The sequence below is a fragment of the Trachypithecus francoisi genome, unplaced genomic scaffold (genome assembly GCF_009764315.1).
Source record: "Trachypithecus francoisi isolate TF-2019V2 unplaced genomic scaffold, Tfra_2.0 Lachesis_group20, whole genome shotgun sequence".
Taxonomy (NCBI): Eukaryota; Metazoa; Chordata; class Mammalia; order Primates; family Cercopithecidae; genus Trachypithecus; species Trachypithecus francoisi.
The window spans coordinates 13,872,784-13,894,606 of record NW_022681466.1 but is presented as its reverse complement, the minus strand read 5'-3'; the positions used below and the strand labels follow the sequence as shown (position 1 = coordinate 13,894,606).

General features: G+C 55.2%; 2 protein-coding genes across 2 annotated transcripts; both read right to left on the bottom strand.

Annotated features, from left to right (window-relative positions):
- Positions 1 to 6,633: 6,633 nt before the first annotated feature.
- Positions 6,634 to 10,697, bottom strand: UTS2R (urotensin 2 receptor). The gene is made up of 3 exons (XM_033181693.1): positions 10,613 to 10,697; positions 9,893 to 10,074; positions 6,634 to 8,097 (listed from the first exon to the last, which is right to left on the bottom strand). The coding sequence occupies exon 3, from the start codon at positions 8,013 to 8,015 to the stop codon at positions 6,846 to 6,848; it is 1,170 nt and encodes a 389-aa protein (XP_033037584.1). The 5' UTR covers positions 8,016 to 8,097; positions 9,893 to 10,074; positions 10,613 to 10,697; the 3' UTR covers positions 6,634 to 6,845.
- An 8,786-nt stretch (positions 10,698 to 19,483) lies between these two features.
- Positions 19,484 to 21,395, bottom strand: TEX19 (testis expressed 19). Its single transcript, XM_033181692.1, has one exon. It carries the CDS (start codon positions 21,132 to 21,134, stop codon positions 20,640 to 20,642), a length of 495 nt encoding a protein of 164 aa, XP_033037583.1. The 5' UTR covers positions 21,135 to 21,395; the 3' UTR covers positions 19,484 to 20,639.
- Positions 21,396 to 21,823: the final 428 nt, after the last annotated feature.

The window sequence follows — 21,823 nt, the reverse complement described above, 5'->3', positions numbered from 1 at the left end:
ACTTTGGGAGGCTGAGACGGGCGGATCACAAGGTCAGGAGATCGAGACCATCCCGGCGAACACAGTGAAACCCCGTCTCTACTAAAAATACAAAAAAAAAAAAAAAAAAAACTAGCCGGCGAGGTGGTGGGCGCCTGTAGTCCCAGCTACTTGGGAGGCTGAGGCAGGAGAATGGCGGGAACCCGGGAGGCGGAGCTTGCAGTGAGCTGAGATCCGGCCACTGCACTCCAGCCTGGGCGACAGAGCAAGACTCCGCCTCAAAAAATAAAAATAAAAAAAAATTAAAAATTAAAAATTAAAAAAAAAAAGTAAAAAAACAAAAAAACTACCTAAAATTTCTCACCAAGGGCTAACACTGTTGCTTTTTTCTTTTCTTTTCTTTTTTTGAGATGGAGTCTCTCTCTGTCTCGCAGGCTGGAGTGCAGTGATGTGATCTCAGCTCACTGCAACCTCTGCCTCCTGGGTTCAAGTGATTCTCCTGCCTCAGCCTCCCGAGTAACTGGGATTACAGGCATGGGCCACCACATCTGGCCAATTTTTGTATTTTTAGTAGAGATGGGATTTCACCATGTTGTCTAGGCTGGTCTTGAACTCCTGACCTCGTGATCCACCCACCTTGGCCTCCCAATGTGCTGAGATTACAGGCGTGAGCCACCGTGACCGGCCCACTGTTGCTATTTTAAAGTGTCCCTGTCAAGCTTGGATGCATACCTGCACACACATGCACCCACACATGCCTACACAGCCATGTGTGCACACACGACACAGGGTCAGTCTCACACGCCACACTCGAAATGCCATACTTTCACCACACATCCACACACACATTCTTGTTTGTTTCAAATGAAACATAGATTAAGTCACTCGGTTTCACTTTCCAGCTTCCCTCATTGGCCGTCATGCCTTGGATCTGTCCCGTTAAGGACACTTCGGAACGGAGCTTTGCTCTTCTCTGAAGATACACAAAATCCTCCACCGCTCATGTCATAATCTTTTTACCAACTGTGGAAAATTCCATGGTGCCTGTGGTTTTCAAAGTGATGCTGAAGCGAGCACCTTTGTGCACACATCTTGATGCACGTCTGATTTTTAAATTTCAGATAAAATCCTAGAAGTGAAATGGCTGGAGAGAGAGTTACAGCAGAGCCAGGGCGCTCCGTCCAGCGCGGTTTCTGCTTTGGTGTTGAGTCGTCCTTTCTGTGTCGGAATTCTGACTCCTGAAGTCACATTTCTCTCTGTGTCTCTGACGGTTCTAGGTGCCAGGTCAGACTTCCAATAATCGTTCAATAACCTTTCTGCTTCTCTTTTTTTTTTCAAGGCAGAGTCTCTCTCTGTCGCCCAGGCTGCAGTGCAGTGGTGTGATCTCGGCTCACTGCAACCTCTGCCTCCCGGGTTCAAGCGATTCTCCTCCCTCAGCCTCCCGAGTAGCTGGAATTACAGGCGCCCACCACCACGCCCAGCTAATTTTTGTATTTTGGTAGAGACGGGGTTTCACTATGTTGGCCAGGCTGGTCTCGAACTCCTGACCTCAGGTGATCTGCCCGCCTCAGCCTCCCAAAGTGCTGGGATTACAGGCGTGAGTCACTGCACCCGGCCCCTGCTTCTCAGTTTAGAATATATTCACTGCTACTTCCTCTTCACTCATTGTGACTTTATACCCAGCATTTACATATGAAATTCCATCTGGGTTTGAGGGTGCTGTCCTCAGTGCCTTTTCCCCGGGACAGAGCTCCACCTGGGCTGCACCCCCTGCCGGAGGGTTCCTGGTAGAGCCTTTTGGTGCCTAGGAAATGTGCAAAAGAGAGAACGCAGAGCGAGAGTGCAAAGCAGCTGCCAGGCCTGACGGGCTCCGGGGACCCTGAAACAATGGAGACTTGGAGGGGCAGGACTGTGGGTGAAGGTGCGGGTGGGAGTCTGTGGTGGTGTGTGAGCGGGTGAGTCTGCAGTGGTGTGAGTGTGAGTGGGTGTGAATCTGCAGTGGTGTGAGTCTGCGGTGGTGAGTGTGAGCAGGTGTGAGCCTGTGGTGGTGTGTGAGTGGGTGCGAGCCTGCAGTGGTGTGAGTGTGACTGTGAGTCTGCAGTGGTGTGAGTCTGCGGTGGTGTGAGTGTGACTGGGTGTGAGCCTGCAGTGGTGTGTGAGTGAGTGTGAGACTGCGGTGGTGTGAGTGTGAGTGGGTGTGAGCCTGAGGTGGTGTGAGTGTGAGCAGGTGCGAGTCTGCTTTGGTGTGTAAGTAGTTGTGAGTCTGGTGGTGTGTGAGCAGGTGTGACCCTCCGGTGGTGTGAGTGTGACTGAGTGTGTGTGGTCATGTGAGTGTGAGTGGGTGTGAGCCTACGGTGGTGTGAGTGTGACTGGGTGTGAGTCTGCAGTGGTGTGAGTGTGAGTGGGTGTGAGTATGCAGTGGTGTGAGTGTGAGTGGGTGTGTCTGCGGTGGTGTGTGGGTGTGAGTCTGTGGTGGTGTGAGTGTGACTGGGTATGAGCCTGTGGTGGTGTGTGGGTGTATGCGGTGGTGTGAGTGTGAGTGGGTGTGAGTCTGCGGTGGTGTGGGTGTGAGTCTGCGGTGGTGTGAATGTGACTGGGTGTGAGCCTGCGGTGGTGTGAGTGTGACTGGGTGTGAGCCTGCAGTGGTGTGTGGGTGTGAGTCTGCGGTGGTGTGAGTGTGACTGGGTGTGAGCCTGCGGTGGTGTGTGGGTGTGAGTCTGTGGTGGTGTGAGTGTGACTGGGTGTGAGCCTGCAGTGGTGTGTGGGTGTGAGTCTGCGGTGGTGTGTGTGAGTGGATGTGAGTCTGCGGTGGTGTGAGTGTGAGTGGGTGTGAGTCTGCAGTGGTGTGTGGGTGTGAGTCTGCAGTGGTGTGTGTGAGTGGGTGTGAGTCTGCGGTGGTGTGACTGGGTGTGAGTCTGCGGTGGTGTGAGTGTGACTGGGTGTGAGCCTGCGGTGGTGTGAGTGTGACTGGGTGTGAGCCTGCAGTGGTGTGTGGGTGTGAGTCTGCGGTGGTGTGTGTGAGTGGGTGTGAGTCTGTGGTGGTGTGACTGGGTGTGAGTCTGCAGGGGTGTGTGGGACCATGTGTGTTCTGGCAGGCAGGGGGCCGGTGCTGCTGCTTACAGAGCTACTTGTCACTGACGTCATTGCTATGGAGGCCCCCAGGGTGGAAGGCAGGTGCACCGCGGGGTCGCCAGCGGGCGGGGTGATGCGCAGCCAAGGCGCATGGTGACTGGATGATGTGTTGATGAGGATGGGGCTGGGGCTGGGGGCTGCACAGGGGCGCCCACTGCTGCCCCGTCCACACCCAGATGGGGGAAGCAGGCACCGAAGAGAACGCTTGCCTTGTGATCTGGGGTCCACTGTGCTGTGTGTGCCCACCTCTGCATCTTCGCGGTTCTTTAACAAGAGGCATTGAAAATCAGAGTAGGGCTCAGGGCTGGGGGACTCCCTCCCAGAACCAGGCGCTCCTCTGGGAGGAACTGCGGTTCCACCTGCCGGCCTTCCAGTGAGTGCTTGTTTTAGCGCCCAGGTCTTCAGGTCTCCCTTCCCGGCCTCTGCCTGCTCCTTGTTTTATGATGGCTTTTCCTGGTTTCCTGAGAGCCTTGCTGCTCTGGTTTCTCAAAATCCATTACTTAGATTTTTTGGTTTTTTGGTTTTTTTTGAGATGGAGTCTCGCTCTGTCGCCCAGGCTGGAGTGCTGTGGCACCATCTCGGCTCGCTGCAAGCTCTGCCTCCCGGGTTCACGCCATTCTCCTGCCTCAGCCTCCCCAGTAGCTGGGACTACAGGCGCCCGCCACCACGCCCGGCTAATTTTTTGTATTTTTTAGTAGAGACGGGGTTTCACCATGTTAGCCAGGATGGTCTCGATCTCCTGACCTCGTGATCCGCCCGTCTTGGCCTCCCAAAGTGCTGGGATCACAGGCGTGAGCCACCGTGCCCGGCTGTCCCCCCCGTTACTTAGGTTTTATTTATTTTCTTCCCTGGCCCTGAGTCATTCACCCCTTGTTTTGTTTTCTCTTTTATCCAGGTGTTTCCCTCAGCCCATGCTCACATGCACACGCGTGCCTGTGCCACCCTTTTCTTCATGTTACCCAGCCCTGCCCTGAAGCTCTGCCTTTCAAGGGAACTCTGTCCGCATTGGCCCCATGGTGACATCTGTGGAGGACACACGTGGTTGTAGATGCTTGTGTGGTCACCTCCAGCAACTGTGTCTCACATCATGGGGACCACCCCCCTCTCCAAACACAGGTGGGAGGAGGGGACCCACTTCCTGCCCCTTGGGGACAGCAGGTGGCCGGCTGAGTTGGGTGGAGGGTGGCACTGGGGTGGTCTTCTCTGGGGCATGGGGCTGCAGGGCCCCTCCTGGGACCCGAGTCTTCAGCTGTGTTCTAACATGGAATCCAGGGGGTCATGGATGGGACCATGTTGCTCCAGAAATTCCTTCCTCTGGAGCTTCTTGGCTCTGAAGATGTGGGGGGCCTTCTACAGAAGTGGGGGGTCTCCTGGAAAAGTGGGGGGCCAGGAGCAGTGAGCAGCTGCCATGATACAGCCGCTGCCGGTCACCACCCTGGGCCCCACGCCACAGGCAGGTGCTCAGTGCAGAAGCCGTGTTGGTGCGGGCAGACCGGAAGGCGGTAGCAAGAAGTTAAGCGTGGAGTCTCCCCACGTCCTGTGCCCCGCTGTCTGGGCTGCTGCTGAGAGAGTGCGTGTCAGGTGAGGACAGTGCCAGCTGGAACCGCCAGGGACCAGCTCTGGCTGTCAGATGTTTAATTTTAATTTTGCTTCTCTACAAAGATAGCAGCTTTAGGAATCAGGCTTGGGTTGAGAAAGAGAAAGCACCTCCAACCCCCAAAACTCTCCTTCTGATCAGAGATGCTGTGAGGATGCGAGGCTGGGGTGCCTCCTCGGAGCCTCTGGAAGGGGCGTCATCAGCCCTGTCCCACCTCCGCGGAGTCACCTGCTCCCCGGGTGATTTTAGCAGCAAATCGCTGTTTCTTTTCTTTTCTTTTCTTTTAGACAGGGTCTCACTCTGTCGCCCAGGCTGAAGTGCAATGGCGCAATCTCAGCTCACTGCAACCTCTGCTGCCCAGGTTCAAGCGATTCTCCTGCTTCAGCCTCCTGAGTAGCTGGGATTACAGGCGCCTGCCACTGCGCCCAGCTAGTTTTGTTGTATTTTTAGTAGAGAAGGGATTTCACCATCTTGGACGGGCTGGTCTTGTACTCCTGACCTCGTGATACACCTGCCTCAGCCTCCCAAAGTGCTGGAATTACAGGCGTGAGCCACCGCGCCCGGCCTTCTTTTATTTTTCTTTTGAATTTTAAAGATCAGATTTATTTGGAGAAAGCAAAAAACCCACAACCCAAAGATGGGATTTTACATCTAAGACATCTCCCAGATTACAATCTACAGATTACAAATCCCAGATTACAATCTACAGATTATGAACCATTTTCATAGAAGATACTTTTGTACACATTTTACATGTATTCAGGAGTGGGACGTACATCCGTCCATCCGTCTCTATTTCAATTTTAACAGAGGGACAAGGTCGGGGAGTGGGATCTTTTTGTTTTTAAGGTAAAACACGACAGAACTCGCACATTCAGGGGCACAGTTCTGTGGCACTGGCTCGTTCAGTGTCGCCCAGCCACCGGCGTCTAGTTCCAGAGCACTTTCGTCACTCCAGGGGAGACCTGCAGGCATTGCCCCTCTTCCGGGAGGCCCTGGGGACAGGGCTGCATGCTTATTCCCGACGCCTGTGACAGTCCTGCCAGCAGAGCTGTGCTCACTCCACTGACGGGCGGGCGCTGGAGGGACCGAGTGGGCATGACCCCTGCCCCAGTGTTCAGATGGAGCCCCAAGGGGCTGGTAGTCTGGGCATGGGGTGGGGAGGGGAGGCGAGGCTGGGGGAGGCTGTGCAGGGTCCGGGGCCTGGGCTGGGGGCTGGAGGGGGGCAGTCGCCAGAGAGAGGATGGTTGGCCAAGCTGACAGCAGTGGCAGGAAGTCTGTCCAGGAGGCAGCGAGGGGTGAGTGGGGCAGAGACTGCCAAGGGTACTCTGAGGCAGGACCTGGATTCCGTTCCTGATCAGACCCGAGCCAGACGTGGATGAGAGGCCAGGGGGCCTGTAGGTGCGGTCAGGGACCCTGGCCTCTTGCGTTCTGCACCTGAAGCCTCAGGCCTCTGCTGGGCAGTGCCTTCTGCCTGATCCCCCCCTCAGCCCACGCTGCCAGAGCCTCCCCTCCTGGCCACCTTCCCTGCCCCATATCAAGTGCCAGACCAGCCACCTGCACAGACCTCAAAGGCAGGTGCACCCCCCACCCCAGCCAGACCCACAGGCTCCTCCTTGAGCTGCCGGTGTCATCCTGGGGGTCCTGCCCAAGGATGCTCCCACCTGATCCTCCCACCCCTCAGACGTGGCATCCCCCACGCTGAGGCAGGACACGGAAGCCAGCTGAGGGTTGATTGTTCCAGTGGCAAAGCCATAAGGGATGGAGCCGCACAGGCAGGGACGGGAGCCGCGGGGACGCTGGCTGAGTGAAGGAGGGTCCCCGGGGGCGGCAGCCGCGCCATGGTCTCCACACGGGCCGGGCACTGGTGCCTGCTGCCCTCGGTGATGAAACCATGGTCTCCAGAAGCCGGGACTGGACTGGAGCCTCCTGGAGACCCTCAGGGAGGCGGGTGGGCGCTTCCGGGCATCACTGGGAGGGCACTGAGGGGAAGCAAGCAGGATCCTTCCGGAAGGGGACTGAGGAGGAGGGGCAGGACCTGTGATCTCGGAGTGGGGGGCTCTGTGGAGCGGCTCCCGGTGGTGGCTGAGGCTTTGGGGCCCGTCCCCGCCTGGACTCCAGCCGCCCCTCCGCGTGCTCACGCCGGGTCCCTGGGACTCTCCAGCGCAGGTCCGGCCCGGGCCGCCGGGGCCAGCACGAGGCTCTCCGTGGGCTGTGGGCTGCAGGAAGACAGGGAGCGGCCGGAACCGCGCTGGAAGCGGGCGCGGGGCTGCAGGGAGGGAACGCGCCCCCGGACTCTGCGGCTGCCCGGGCTCCGCACGCGGCCGCGTAGGTGGTCGCGGTAGTTCCTGGTGAGCAGCGTGTAGAGGAAGGGGTTGGCGCAGCTGTTGCCGTAGGTGAGGCAGGTGGTCAGGTAGTTGACGATGCGCGCCGTCCGCGGCGCCAGCGGGGCCTCGCGGTACTGGGCGAGCAGCTGCCACAGCCAGAAGGGCAGGAAGCAGGCCCAGAAGAGCAGCACGATGCCCAGCACCAGGCGCAGCGCGCGCGCCCCCGGCCGCCGGGCCCGCTTGAAGGAGGCGCGCTGCGAGCGGCGGTAGGCGCGGGCCAGACGCGCGTAGAGTAGCCCGATGAGCAGCCCGGGCCCCGCGATGCTGGTGGCGAAGAGCAGCGTCAGGTAGGCGCGGTGGGCGCGCGGGCCCCAGGCGGGCAGGCACAGGCTCTTGGGGCCCCGGCGCACCAACCGCATGGCCAGCATCACGGGCAGCGTCAGCAGCAGTGCTAGCAGCCAGGTGCCCAGCGCCAGCAGCTTGCGGTAGCCCTTGGGGCGCTGCACGGTGTCCAGCGGCCGCAGCACCGCAGCGTAGCGCTCGCTGCTCATGACGGTCAGCGTGAAGATGCTGGCGTGCATGGTCAGGAAGTCCAGGCTGAAGAGCACGCGGCAGCCCACATCCCCGAAGTGCCACTCCTTGGTGATGTAGGTGGCCACGATGAAGGGGATGCTGAGCAGGTACAGCAGGTCAGCCAGCGCCAGGTTGACCACGTAGATGTACATGGAGGCCACCGCGCGCAGGGAGCGGCAGGTGACCACCAGCGTGTAGGCGTTGCCCACCACGCCCACCACGCCCATGGCTGACAGCAGAGTCCCAATGGCACCCGTGGCCACCAGGTCCTCCAGGGAGCTGGGCTCCGTCGGGCTGGCCCAGGAGCTGTTGAGGGTTGCGTTGGGGCTGCCAGGCGGCTCAGGCACAGAGCTGCCGGTGGTGGCCAGCCCAGGGAAGCTGCTCCGGGACTCAGGGGTCAGTGCCATCTCTGACCCCTCAGGATCGGCTCAGGGCTGGGCGGCCACGCCCTGAGATGGGGCGGGGGCACCTGTGGGCAACCAGCTCAGCCTGTGGGGAAAGAAGCCTGTTAAAGATGCAAGTCAGGCAACCCCATCTGCTCCCACGAGGCCATTGTGACAGCCGTTCCCACAGAGTCACGTGGGCCCCCCACTGCCCTCCGACTCCTGAGGACTCTCTGGAAGTCACCAGCTCTGCAGGAGGACTCCAGTGCCACCAGACGAGCCGCCCCAACCCCCTCCCCCACCCCCACATGCCCCAGCAGGACCCCTGCCCCCGCCTCACTGTAGGTCCTGTGGCCTCTGGGATGGACTGGGCTTTTCTGAAAGCTGGAACACAGGAGGGCAGCCCCTGGGGCAGAGGTCGGCAGTGGACAGAGCTGGGAGTCCTGGGCTCTGCCTGCCCGCCCAGTGCACCCCCCAGGCCTCACTTTCTTATCTGTGCACAGGTGGGGCCCACTTACCCCTGAGTCCTTTCTCGTTTTTTATTTCACTTGTACATTTTAAAAAAGTTTTCTTCAGATTGCAAAACTAGTAGCTACTGACTTTAAAAGTGCAAATAGAAAAACATGTAAGGTAAGGAGAGGGAGGGCTCTGCAATCTCCATTTCTCATACAGGGAAATGAATTCGAGATGGATTGCAGGCCTAAGTGTGAAAGGTTAAATCAATCAGTCAAGGTTGTGGAAGAAAACGGGAATACTGGTATGACCTTGGATGGGAAAAGATTTCTTAAAAATGAACAAAAAATACCTGCAATAAAAGATTGAGCAAATGGGTTTCATTAAAATTAAGAACTTTACCAAGAAAGTGAAATCATAAGTCACAGGCTAGGAGATCTTCTGAAAACATATATCAGGCAGGTTGCAGTGGCTCACGCCTGTAATTCCAGCACTTTGGGAGGCCAAAGCAAGTGGATCACCTGAGGTCAGAAGTTCAAAGCCAGCCTGGTCAACATCTCGAAACCCCGTCTCTACTGAAAATACAATAATTAGTCGGGCATGGTGGCACATGCCTGTAATCCCAGCTACTTGGGAGGCTGAGGCAGAAGAATTGTTTGAACTCGAGAGGTGAAGGTTGCAGTGAGCCAAGATTGAGATTGCGCCACTGCACTCCAGCCTGGGCAACAAAGCGAGACTTTGTCTCAGAAAAAAAAAAAAAAAATAGACAAAAAGCTGGTAAGAAAAATATAGAGGGCCGGGCGCGGTGGCTCAAGCCTGTAATCCCAGCACTTTGGGAGGCCGAGACCGGCGGATCACGAGGTCAGGAGATCGAGACCATCCTGGCTAACCCGGTGAAACCCCGTCTCTACTCAAAAATAAAAAAATAAAAAACTAGCCGGGCGAGGTGGCAGGCGCCTGTAGTCCCAGCTACTCGGGAGGCTGAGGCAGGAGAATGGCATAAACCCGGGAGGCAGAGCTTGCAGTGAGCTGAGATCCCGCCACTGCACTCCAGCCTGGGCGACAGAGCGACACTCCGTCTCAAAAAAAAAAAAAAGAAAGAAAGAAAAATATAGGGAAGAACTGCAAATTAGTAAGGAAAAGACAACCCATCTGAAAAAAAGAGACCAAAACCGTGACTGAGGACTCCCTGAAAAGGACACCCACGCGGCCAACAAGCAGGGAAATGCCAGTCATGGCCACAGAAGCCCCTGCGTGCTGACAAGGATGAAGATGTGAAAAGGCAGACATCATTGTCAACAGGCATGTGGGCTGCGGGGGAGCTGGCCCCACCGTTTGCTGTTGCTGGGAACCTGGACTGCGCTGTCGCTTTGGAAAACCATCTGCAAGACTTGCAGAGTTGACCGCCTATACCTTCTCACCCAGCAATTCCACTCTTAGCTTTGTACCTTAGATAAAGGACTGCCAATGTCCAGAAAATGACAAGTGTGCGAAAGTTCACTGCAGCTTGACTCCTGAGAAGCTGGAAACAGCTGGAATGTCCCCAGTGGAGGGGGCAGGCAAACTGTGACATGAAGCCAGTGAAGAAGGAGTCACGCTGAGGTCAGCAGCCTGGAGGAAGCTCACAGAACTGTGGTGGGCAGAAGAAACACAGGAGGCTGCCTGATTCCACGAGCCACGCTGAATTTAGGCCGCACAGGGAGCAGTCTTGGCTGGAATGGGGCGGCATCAACAGGTGGGAGCGCTGGGGGCCTTCCAGGGCCTGGAAATGTGCCCTGCCCCCGCTTTCCCACTAGGCTGGGTAGCTCCCCTCCCAGCTCCATCTGTCCAGAGGACCCTCAACCCGTTGCTGCCCCCACCCGGGGCGTTTCCAGAGCCCTCACCCAGGGGATGGCGCAGAAGCCGAGGGGGCACCGGGCTCCCCAGTTATGCGCGAGCCCGAGTCACGGGCAGGGGGACAGTGGAGGCCAGGCCGCGCTCCAGGGTCGCCAGGAGGGAAGGGGAGGGGCCCAAAGTTCCCTGGCTCGGGAGAAGCCGCCTCGCTGGACCCCGCTCCCAGTGCCCAGGGTGGGTCCCACCGAGAAGCCCCGGCCCAGCCCCGCGGAGGGCCCCGGAGGGCACGGGCCCCGCAGTCCCCGCGCGCTTCCGGGCACCCACGGAGGACCCACCTGCCTCCGGTCACGGAGCCGCCAGACCTGCCCGCGGAGCCTGGGGTCGCGCGTCGGGGCGGCCGCTCCCGCAGCGGGGCCGCGGGGAGCTTTGAGAGGCGCGCTCCCCTGTCCCGGAGCAGAGGGGCCGCGAGGGGCTCCGCGGTGGCCTCGGCTCCCGGAGCGCACGGCAGGGGCGCCCGCCAGTCCCGCCACCAAAGCCGCTCCCCGAGCCCCGCGCCGGGTCCCTGCGCCGCCGCCACCTGCCCGCCGCCAGCTGGGAATGCGCCGCGGCCTCGCGCCAGCGCCCGGTATTAAAGTAACCCCGGCGGGCAGCAGGCGCGCGGGGAGGACGGCGCTGGGGCCCTGGGGGGCGGCGCTGCCCGCGCGGGGCGGGGAAGACGTGGGGGGCGCGGGGCGCAGCCGGGTCGGCGAAGGGTCCCAGGAGGGTCTCACGTCCGCGGCGCGAAGCTGCCTCCAGCCCCGCTGCCCCGAGGCCGACCCCGCAGCCCCTCTTGGGTTCTCCGCCTCCAGCCTTCGCCCCTGCGCCCCTCACGCCCGTGTTTTCAGGGCACGGAGCCCGGAATTCTCCGTGTCCGCCAAGCCCTGCACCCGCCCGCGCGCAGTGGGGGGCGGGAACACCCCTAAACCCCGAGAGGGTCATAGAAAGGAGGTAGGGGAGGGATGGAGTCACCCACGCAGGGGGGGACGGGCTCTTTGGGGGCCCCGACGACCCCCGCCCCCCTTGCGGGTCTCCCACAGATGCTCTTAAAAGCCCACGCAGGCCGGGCGCGGTGGCTCAAGCCTGTAATCCCAGCACTTTGGGAGGCCGAGACGGGCGGATCACGAGGTCAGGAGTTCGAGACCATCCTGGCTAACACGGTGAAACCCCGTCTCTACTAAAAAATACAAAAAACTAGCCGGGCGAGGTGGCGGGCGCCTGTAGTCCCAGCTACTCGGGAGGCTGAGGCAGGAGAATGGTGTAAACCCGGGAGGCGGAGCTTGCAGTGAGCTGAGATCCGGCCACTGCACTCCAGCCTGGGCAACAAGCGAGACTCCGTCTCAAAAAAAAAAAAAAAAAAAAAAAAAGCCCACGCAGCCTCTCCAGGCCCCGGCAGGGACTCGTGGCGGCCACATCCACGGAAGTGACACTGGGAGCTGCAGGGCCCCGCAGGGTAGGAGGAAGGACCCCACGGCCTCACCCTTGAGCCCCTGAGCTGGGTGCTGGCCCCAACTCGGTTTCACTCGCTGCTAGGAGGTAGGATGTGGGCCGCCACTCATGCCGGACCACTGAAAGAAAGACGCAGAACACTGATCAAATTAGACTAGAGGAGACGCTGGAGAGCTGTGAACACGGGTCTAAGGGACCCCCAGCCAGGAGCTGGCCTCGCCCACTCCACTCCGCCCGGGGCTCATCTGCTGCCTGAGGACGGGGACCGGCCCCTGCAGCTGAAGGGGTTCTGCTGGGGGAGAGGAGGTGGCCAAGTGTGAATGGCAGAGAGGCTCCTGCAATGAGCTGGATCCGGGGGAGCCCCAGATGCCCACCAGTCCCCTGCGTGGGATGTTTGCCACGTGCTGGGGAGGCGAGGCAGGGCTGGATAGGGGGGCAAAAGTCCCTCTGGTCTCCCAGCGTCCGCTGGGCAGAGCCAGGGTCAAGCAGTAAGAGTTGATTCTCTGTGGGCTGAAAACAGCTGAACCGAAACCAAGGACAGCTGCAGCTTCTGACCCGACGGGGGAGCAGCTCATCCTGCCTGTGCGCGGAGGAAAGGAGATGGAAGGCTGCCTCCGACGTGATGGTTCTGTGAGAGCTGATTACTAAGCTGGGGTCTAGGGGCTGGGGCTGGGGCTGGGGAAAAGCACTCAGGACCCACAATGCCTGCTCCAAGAATTAAATTTCCCACAAGCCAGCTGCCGAAATGATCTGCTGTCACCTCAACCAGTTCACCGAGTAGCTGCTGAAATGACCTGCCCTGACTCTAACGCCGGTTTTTTGTTTTATGTTTGTTTTTGTTTTTGTTTTTCTTAGATGGAGTCTCGCTCTTTCACCCAGGCTGGAGTCGCAGTGGTGTGATATTGGCTCACTGCAACCTCCACCTCCCAGGTTCAAGCGATTCTCCTGCTTCAGCCTCCCAAGCAGCTGGGATTACAGGCACCTGCCACCACACCCAGCTAATTTTTGTATTTTTAGTAGAGATGGAGTTTCATCATGTTGGCCAGGCTGGTCTCAAACTCCTGAGCTCAGGTGGTCTGCCCACCTCAGCCTCCCAAAGTGCTGGGATCACAGGCGTGAGCCACCGCGCCTGGCCTCCAGTGCTAGTTTTACCACCGAGGCCACTCGCCAGAGTTTGCGGGTTCCCCAGAACTACCAGGGCCAATGGGCTTTCTTTCAAAGCAATAGAAAACATTTCTCTTTCCAATAGAATTCCAATTTTCTTTTGTTCTTGAACATACCGAATTGAAGTTCTTCCTAAAATTAAACCTTAAAGATTTGTCTATATATTTTATTTTGACTTTGACAGTTGCTATGTATAAAATGCTTCAGCAAGGAAATAATAATCTAATTATTATTTATGTCACATCTCATGTCAGTAGAAGCAGGTCCATATGTGACACAAGTACTGGAATTAGCAGACCAGGAGTTTCTATTTTACAAAAACTATTATAAATATAGTAAAGCAAGCAGAAGAACCTGGGCGACATGGATGAAAAGATGGAAATTTTCACCAGAAAATGGGAGCCTATTTATTTATTTGAGACAGGGTCTTGCCCTAAAGTCTAGCCTAGGCTTGCCCAGGCTGGAGTGCGGTGGCATGATCATGGCTCACCACAGCTTTCTTTGACTTACTGTCCTCAAGCAATTCGCCTACCTCAGCCTCCCGAGTAGCTGGGACTACAGAGGTGCACTGCTACAGTACACTCAGCTAATTTTTGTATTTTTTGTAGAGACGAGTTTCACCATGTTGCCCAGCCACTATGCCCAACCCCATTTGACTGTTTTATTAGAAATTCCCAGGCTGGGCACTGTGGCTCACCCTGTAATCTCAGCATTTTTTTTTTTTTTTTTTTTTTTTGAGATGGAGTCTCACTCTGTCACCCAGGCTGGAGTGCAGTGGCATGATCTTGGCTCACTGCAACCTCCGCCTCCCGGGTTCAAGCAATTCTCTGCCTCAGCCTCCCGCGTAGCTGGGATTACAGGTGCGCGCCACCACACCTGACTAATTCTTTAATTTTTAGTAGAGATAGGCTTTCACTATCTTGGCCAGGCTGGTCTTGAACTACTGACCTTGTGATCTGCCCACCTCGGCCTCCCAAAGTGCTGGACTACAGGCATGAGCCACCAGGCCTGGCCAATCCTAGTACTTTTGAAAACTGAGGCAGGAGGATCGCTCGAGTCTAGAGGTTTGAGACCAGCCTGGGCAACAAAGTGAGACTCCCCATTTCTATTTATAAAGAAAAATTTTAAATGGTGAAGGAACTAATGTATACAGTGGTCCATTTCCAAGACAAAGTGCCTTGAATCGGCTTAGGTCAGCAAACTACAGAAGAACAGGATATACTAGGCCCCAGCTTGGATAGTGGATGCCTGCTTGTCGGCCTCACCCACTCCCCTCTTAAGCCCCTCTTAGTTGCCCTCACCCAAATCAAAGAAGTTTAAGGTGAAAGTTTACTAGCCTGCAAAATAGCTTGTTTGGTATGTTCTTATCAGCCTGCCCAGCTACTTGGGTCATAAGTCAGATACTTAAAGAGCCCCTGAGCTGACTAGGATTGCAATGCATTGTGGGCTGCAACAAAATGCAGCAGGACAACCCTAAAGAAAACACCTACAGCACCTGCCCAACAACCAGTAGGCACATCTGGGTGGATTGTGACCCCCCCCCCCAGAGTACCCAGCCTATGAGGAACCTGGGGAGGGACCTGCCCCTCCAGCCCCTGCCCAACAGCCAATAGGCGACAGGTGAGAAGACTGTGACCTCATAGTACTCAGCCTATGAGGAACCCGGGAGGGACCTGCCCCTACAGCCCCTACCCAACAACCAATCAGCGATGTCAGGGAAGACTGACCCCTGCAGTACTCAGCCTATGAGGAAACAGGGGAGGGATCTGCACACTAGGGGATAAATTGCTTGTTGAAACTTCTGGGTGTGCCTGCCCACCAGACACCCGATCTTGCAAGACCGTCATTAAAAGTCTCGCTTTCGCTGTTCTCCAGGTCCCTGAGTCCATTCTTTGGATTTGAATGGATGAGTTTGTTTCTCACACGGGTCAAATGGACATTTTATAACTTTAAAAGTATAGTATCTAAAATTCAGAAATCGCAGCAGAAGAAAGAATCAGTTAACTTAAAGGTAGGTCAATAGAAATTATCCAGATGAAGAAAGAGAAAAGAATGAAAAACAGAAAAGCATGTGGAACCACACCATCAAATGATCTGATCTACATGTCACTGGAGTCCCCAGAACAATGACAGAGGAAAACGGAGCAGGAGCAATATCTGAAAAGGCAGTGGCTGAAATTTTCAAAATTGATAAGCAGTGTCAACTTATAGACATTAGAATTTTAGTAAATCACAAGCAAGACAAAACTAAAAGCAAACCACTCCAGCACAGTACCGTAAAAAATTCTGAAAACCAAAGGAAAAAATTCTGAAACCAGAAACTGCAAAAATTATTGAGATTTTAAAAAAAAAGACAATACATTCAGGGAATGACAATAGGAGAGATGGCTAGATCTCCTCAGAAAACCATGGAAACCAGAAGAGAATGACCTCTTTAAAGTACCAAAATAAAGGATTTTAACCAACAATTTATGTACAATAAAATAAAGATATTTTCAGACAAAGCGAAGAGCGTTTGTGGCAGCACAAAAAATACTAAAGGAGCTCTCCAGGCTTTCCTTCTGCTGACAGAAAATGACTCCAGATAGAAACTCGGAGTGCGTGGAAAAATGAAGTGCACCAGGAAAGTAAATACGTTTGTAAATTAAAAATATGAGGACTGTCACTTTGGGAGGCTGAGGTGGGCGGATCACGCGGTCAGGAGATCGAGACCATCCTGGCTAACACGGTGAAAGCCCGTCTCTACTAAAAATACAAAAATATTAGCCAAGCGAGGTGGCGGGCGCCTGTAGTCCCAGCTACTCAGGAGGCTGAGGCAGGAGAATGGCATGAACCCGGGAAGCGGAGCTTGTAGTGAGCTGAGATTGTGCCACTGCACTCCAGCCTGGGTGACAGAACGAGACTCCGTCTCAAAAACAAACAAACAAAAAAATATGAGGACTGTGCAGCAACAGCTCTGGTGGCACACGATGATGATGACACGTGGAGATTAATATCCACGACAACAATAGCACCAGGTCTCTGGAGAAGGGTGAGTGAAATTACACAGTTGGAAAGTTCTTTGTTATTGTGTAAGGCCAGGTGTGGTGGCTCACACCTGTAATGCCAGCGCTTTAGTGTAAACTGGCTCTGCCTGCCTATGATTCACTTTATGGACCATTAAATCATAAATCATAATCATAAAGCTCCCATTTTCCGCAAATGTGACTTCTGAAGCTTTACTCTGCACTTAATGGGTTCATTATGTTTTGCAATGATAATTTTTCTGAAATAACTACTTTCCAACTGGATTACTAAATTCTGTAGAAAATGAGGTTCCGCAGACAGAGGTGGTTTCATGGCGCTCTTTTCAGGTGCCCATCCAGCCTGATGTTTGTGTTTTTCAGACTTGAAGAGGGTGCTTTGTTCAGAACCCACTCCACCTCCCAGGTGCTCAGAGACCAGAGGCCCATTCTGCCACAGACACTGGGGTGGAGATGCTTGATGAAAATGAGGGAACATGGCGGGGCGCAGTGGCTCATACCTGTAATCCTAACACTTTGGGAGGCTGAGGTGGGAGGATCACTTGAGCCCAGGAGTTTAAGGCCAGCCGAGCAACATAGTGAGACCCTGTCTCTATAAAAAGAAAATAAAAATAAAAATAAATAAGGGAATAAAAGTGAGGGTTGGGGGCAGCTAGGCTGAGTGCAGCCCAGATGGAGTTAGGGAACCTCATGAGGGGCAAAGACTGGGCCGTGCAGAAATGGCCAGGCCCTTAAAGCCCCAACTAGAGCTCAGCCATCGGCCATCAGCAACCTGGGATCCTGCCCAGGGGGCGTGGGCCCACTTCATTACCCAGAGCTGAGTACTCTTTCTTTTGGAAGGAGGTCCCAGGGGGACACCCCTGCAGGGCCTCCCACCTCTCCCAGAGCACCTCTGCAGTTGGTGGTTTCACTTTACTCTTCCAGGAGACACTTCCCTTGATGCTGCTGTTGGTATTTTCCCTTAATTTCGACCTCAGACACCACAATTTCCCCAATCTTGGTCTCAGACACCGCCAGATATAAGACACAGCTGGAGAGATGCTAACATAAATCAAACCAATTAGAACCTGCACGGGTCTCCAGCTGGTGGCGGCCCTATTAATTAGTGGAGAGCCTCAGACATCTGAGCAATCACAGGTGATGGAAGGGCTGAAGCTGGCAGGAGAAAATGTGGAACTCAGAGCCCTTCCCCTGACTTAAAATGTCCAAGCTCGGGAAAGCTCAAACGTAGGGAGAGTGAGAACCGTCCAGTGCACATAATAGTCTTTTCTCAGAATCAACTTTTGGGGGCCCCCTGGGGGTGCCAACCCTACAGCCTCCCTGGCCCCATGAGGCCACTTGAAAGCTGGCTGACCTTTGGGAAAAGGCTCCAGTTTAGGATTCAAGAAACCTCACGTCCTGAGTGAAGAGGCTGGATGCAGAGCTCTAGAAAGCCCTTCCAGGGATTCTAAAGGTTGGAGTCAAGGCTGGGGTGAGGGCAGAAACCCCAGGGGCCCCAGATTTTTCTTGCAAGCATACAACCAAAGGCACATTTGTGTACCACGCCATGGGGCCAAACTCCTAACCCCGTGTCATGTAACAGAGTGTGGGGGTTCCTCCCCTCTCAGCATGGTCATTCCCCTTCTTCCTGCCTTCCTGGCAGACAAGGAGGTCAGGAGTCCCACCTCCTTCTTGAAGGACTATCATCCCCATCCATGTCTGATAGCAGCAGAGGCCCCCAATGCTGAAACTATGGAGGGGCCTCAGCAGCAGCCGAATCCAAGAAGGCAGAGCCGTTTATCCTTCAGGTCTCTTCCTGTGGGCCTTTACCACCTTCACTATCTCCATCACCATCATCATCACCGCCACTAGAACCATCACCACCATCATAGCCATCATCATCGTTGGCATCATCTGTCTCCTGAACATTAGGAGACTTTTTTTTTTTTTTTTGAGATGGCGTCTCACTCTCTCACCTAGGCTGGAGTTCAATGGCACGATCTTGGCTCACTGCAACCTCTGCCTCCGGATTCAAGCGATTCTCCTGCCTCAGCCTCCCAAGTGGCTGGGATTACAGGTACGCACCACCACGCCTGGCTAATTTTTGTATTTTTAGTAGAGACGGGATTTCACCATGTTGACCAGGATGGTCTCAATTTCTGGACCTCATGATCCGCCCACCTCAGCCTCCCAAAGTGCTGGGATTACAGGTGTGAGCCACCACACCCGGCCAACATTAGCAACCTTTACACGTGGTTTGGTCTATAGACTTAAAAAAAATTTGGGGGCACATATCTATATTAAATTACATGTTTGACAACACACTCTTATTGTTCAAAACATGGTCCTTCTTTATTTTAAGTATATATTTTTATTTATTTTTATTTTATTTTATTTTATTTTTTATTTTATTTTTTTTTTTTTGAGACGGAGTCTCGCTCTGTCGCCCAGGCTGGAGTGCAGTGGCCGGATCTCAGCTCACTGCAAGCTCCGCCTCCCAGGTTCCCGCCATTCTCCTGCCTCAGCCTCCCAAGTAGCTGGGACGACAGGCGCCCGCCAACGCGCCTGGCTAGTTTTTTGTATTTTTTTAGTAGAGACGGGGTTTCACCGTATTAGCCAGGATGGTCTCGATCTCCTGACCTCGTGATCCGCCCGTCTCGGCCTCCCAAAGTGCTGGGATTACAGGCTTGAGCCACCGCGCCTGGCCTATTTTTTATTTTATTATTATTATTATTATTATTTTTGAGATGGAGCCTCGCTCTGTTGCCCAGGCTGGAGTGCAGTGGCACAATCTCAGCTCACTGCAAGCTCCGCCTCCCGGGTTCACTTCATTCTCCTGCCTCAGCCTCCTGAATAACTGGGACTACAGGCACCTGCCCCCACACCCGGCTAATTTTTTGTATTTTTGGTAGAGATGGGGTTTCACCGTGTTAGCCAGGATGGTCTCGATCTCCTGACCTTGTGATCTGCCTGCCTCGGCCTCCCAAAGTGCTGGAGTTACAGGCATGAGCCACTGTGCCTGGCCCTGTATTTATAAATAATGTGAGGCTGGGTGCGGTGGCTCACGCCTGTAATCCCAACACTTTGGGAGGCTGAGGCAGACGGATCAGGAAGTCAGGAGATCGAGACCATTCTGGCTAACACGGTGAAACTCCGTCTCTACTAAAGATACAAAAAATTAGCTGGGCGTGGTGGCAGGTGCCTGTAGTCCCAGCTACTCGGGCAGCTGAAGCAAGAGAATGGCATGAATCTGGGAGGCGGAGCTTGCAGTGAGCCGAGTGCACACCACTGCACTCCAGCCTGGGCAACAGAGCGAGACTCCATCTCAAAATAATAAATAAATAAATAAATAAATAAATAAAGTGAAACAAACTCCCATGATGAGCCTGAAAACCGACCAGAACCCTCATCTCTCCCGTGCTCCTCTTCCCTTCTGTCCTCTGTTCCCACTACCTAGTGGGATTTTAAGCCAGCAAAGGTGGCTTAGCCCAGATCCTGAGAGGACAAGGATAAGACCAATCAACAAAACGTGCTGAGGAATGACTTACACAGGAACTTGATTGAAAGCTTTTATGACTTTTTAAAATTAAAAACAACATATAGAGCAACAGGAATTAAATGGTTAAATTGCATCAATGGCCAATGTTTGAAACCAGCTCTCCCTCCACTGTAGACCGGAGACCCTAGTGCTGCTGATGGGGTCTTGTGGCACCCCGAGATTGTCCTGGCAAAGTCGAGAACACGTCCAGGTCACATAGATTCTGGCGTGTTCTGCAGAGCGTGTGTTTTACAAGAAATGTCCCTCCCCATGGCCAAGGTGAAATAGGCACAAGTTCTGTGCCCTGCGCCCCATGTCACAAGCAGCACAACAGCCATTCAGGCCAACACGTCCAGAACTATATGACAATCAACTGATAAGAACTTGTTTCCAGGTTATGAATATTTGTAATGCTTCCCTCTGAGGCCACAGCAGGCCCTATGTCCCAGCCCCTAAAGTTGCTCCCCTTGTTTCCACGGGCAAAGGGCCTATCCTTTGCCAACTGCTCCCCTGGCTGTAGTGGAAGAGCAATTGCTGGTCCTTCCCAGTCTCTGATGTCCTGGTGTACCCAGGACAATGGCAGCTACATGAGTCTTAGTCTCTCAGTTCTGGAGCGCTGGACTGAGGCTGGAAACAGGGCAGCTCCCCATGGCCGAGGCTCCTGCAACAGCCAGGCTTTCTTCAGGACCCCTGCTCTGTGTCTCAGGGGTGCTGAGGGTCTCAGGGTCCTATTCTTGGCTGGAGGACTGTGGCTTACAGGCCGAGTCCCCCTTCTTTCTCTCCCTGTTGGTCCAGGGTGAATAACAGACTATGATGAATCCTCTTCTGCAGGGCTGAGGCTGCAGGGGCCAGCTCTGCTCTGTGTCCTGTTGAGGATGTTTCTAGAAAGCTCAGTGTCCACCGGTACAGGTCCTGCTCTTGGGGAGCATCTTGGAGTCTCACCACCCACACTTCACCAGGCTCCAGCAGCAATTTCCAGTGCTGCCCTGGGGTCCTCAGGGCCCTGTCTGGGGTCATCTTCTGCAGGTAGGTGGCATCATAGCAGCCCACCATGGAGACAAGCTGCAGGGCCAGTAACCAGGCCTCATCCTCGGCAGGGTCCACTGCCCAGGTAATGCCCAGCCCCAATGCCATGGGCTCCCCTTGGGGCAGGTCCACTTTGAGAAATCCCTGCTATGAAGGAAAGAAGCTTGGCCAGTGTGAGCAGGTAAGAAGCCCCTCAAATCTCCAGGGCAGACCCTGGGTCCAGTCAGCATCCTCAAGGCCCAGGCCCAGGGGTACAGCCTCCTGAGGCCCTAGTTCAGTGGGCACAACGTGGGGGTCCAGACCTGCATCTTCCGACCCTTCTGGGGCTGATGCCAGGGTCCCTAGCCCCCATGCCTCAGAACCCTCCTGTGCAGGCTGTCCTGGACTCTGTCCCCAGCTCAGCTCCATCCCTGAGGACCCCTCCTGCTCCGACTCTGCGTCAGTGTGCTCCATCAGCTCAGGGTCCCAGTTGTCTTCTTCCCAGTCCTCTGACTCCAGCAAGTCTTTAAGGTCTAGAAAGGCAGCCTTGAAGCAAGTGAAGCAAATACTTAGCTGATCTCCATGTTGAAGCTGATACATCCAGGAGGCGTAGAGGTAGGACATGCCCTCTTCCTCATACCGCACGCTGACCGGAGGGCACATGGCTAGGCTGTCGGCCTCCTACTGGGGTGGACAGCAAGAGTCTGGCCTGCAGAGGATCTCAGACAGTCTGGCCTCAGGTGCTGGGGCCAGTAGGATGCTGGGGGGCAGGGATGAAGGGGACAAAGAGCAGGAGGAGAAAGGGGTTTCCTATCCAGGGATTTGGGGTGGGGTGGATGACCTGGGTCCCAGCTCAGTGGGGACCTGCAGAGGGTGGAAGCTTGAACTTCTGGAAATGTCTTCAGCTTCTGCAGTTGCTGTGGTCTCGGGGAGCTGGAAAGGCAAAGGAAGGGAGGTTAGGCACCCCCAGCAGGCAGAGCAGAGTGAACTGTGGGGACCAGCAGGGGCAGGGATGTCAGGGTTCAGACTGGCCCTTTAGTGGGGACCCTACTCAGTTTGAACAGCACCGGGGCTGGGAAGCCTTCAGTTCCTCCATCCGACCTCCTCGGGCTCATCATCCACCCCCTACACCTCAGGGACCCCAACACCCCGTCAGCCTTGCCTGACAGAACCTGGGGGAACCTGAGGGAAACTGGCAGAGCCTGAGGGGACCCCATGGAAATTGAGGGAACCTGAAGGAAACTGAGGGAACTTGAGGGAACCTGAGAGAACCTGTGGGAAACTAAGGGAAACTGAGGGAAACTGGGGGAACCTGAGGGAAACTGGCAGAGCTTGAGGCACCTGAAAGAAAC

Excerpts from the sequence above, each read along its gene's own strand:
- UTS2R (XM_033181693.1), bottom strand. The coding sequence starts at position 8,015 with ATGGCACTGACCCCTGAGTCCCGGAGCAGCTTCCCTGGGCTGGCCACC.
- TEX19 (XM_033181692.1), bottom strand. The coding sequence starts at position 21,134 with ATGTGCCCTCCGGTCAGCGTGCGGTATGAGGAAGAGGGCATGTCCTAC.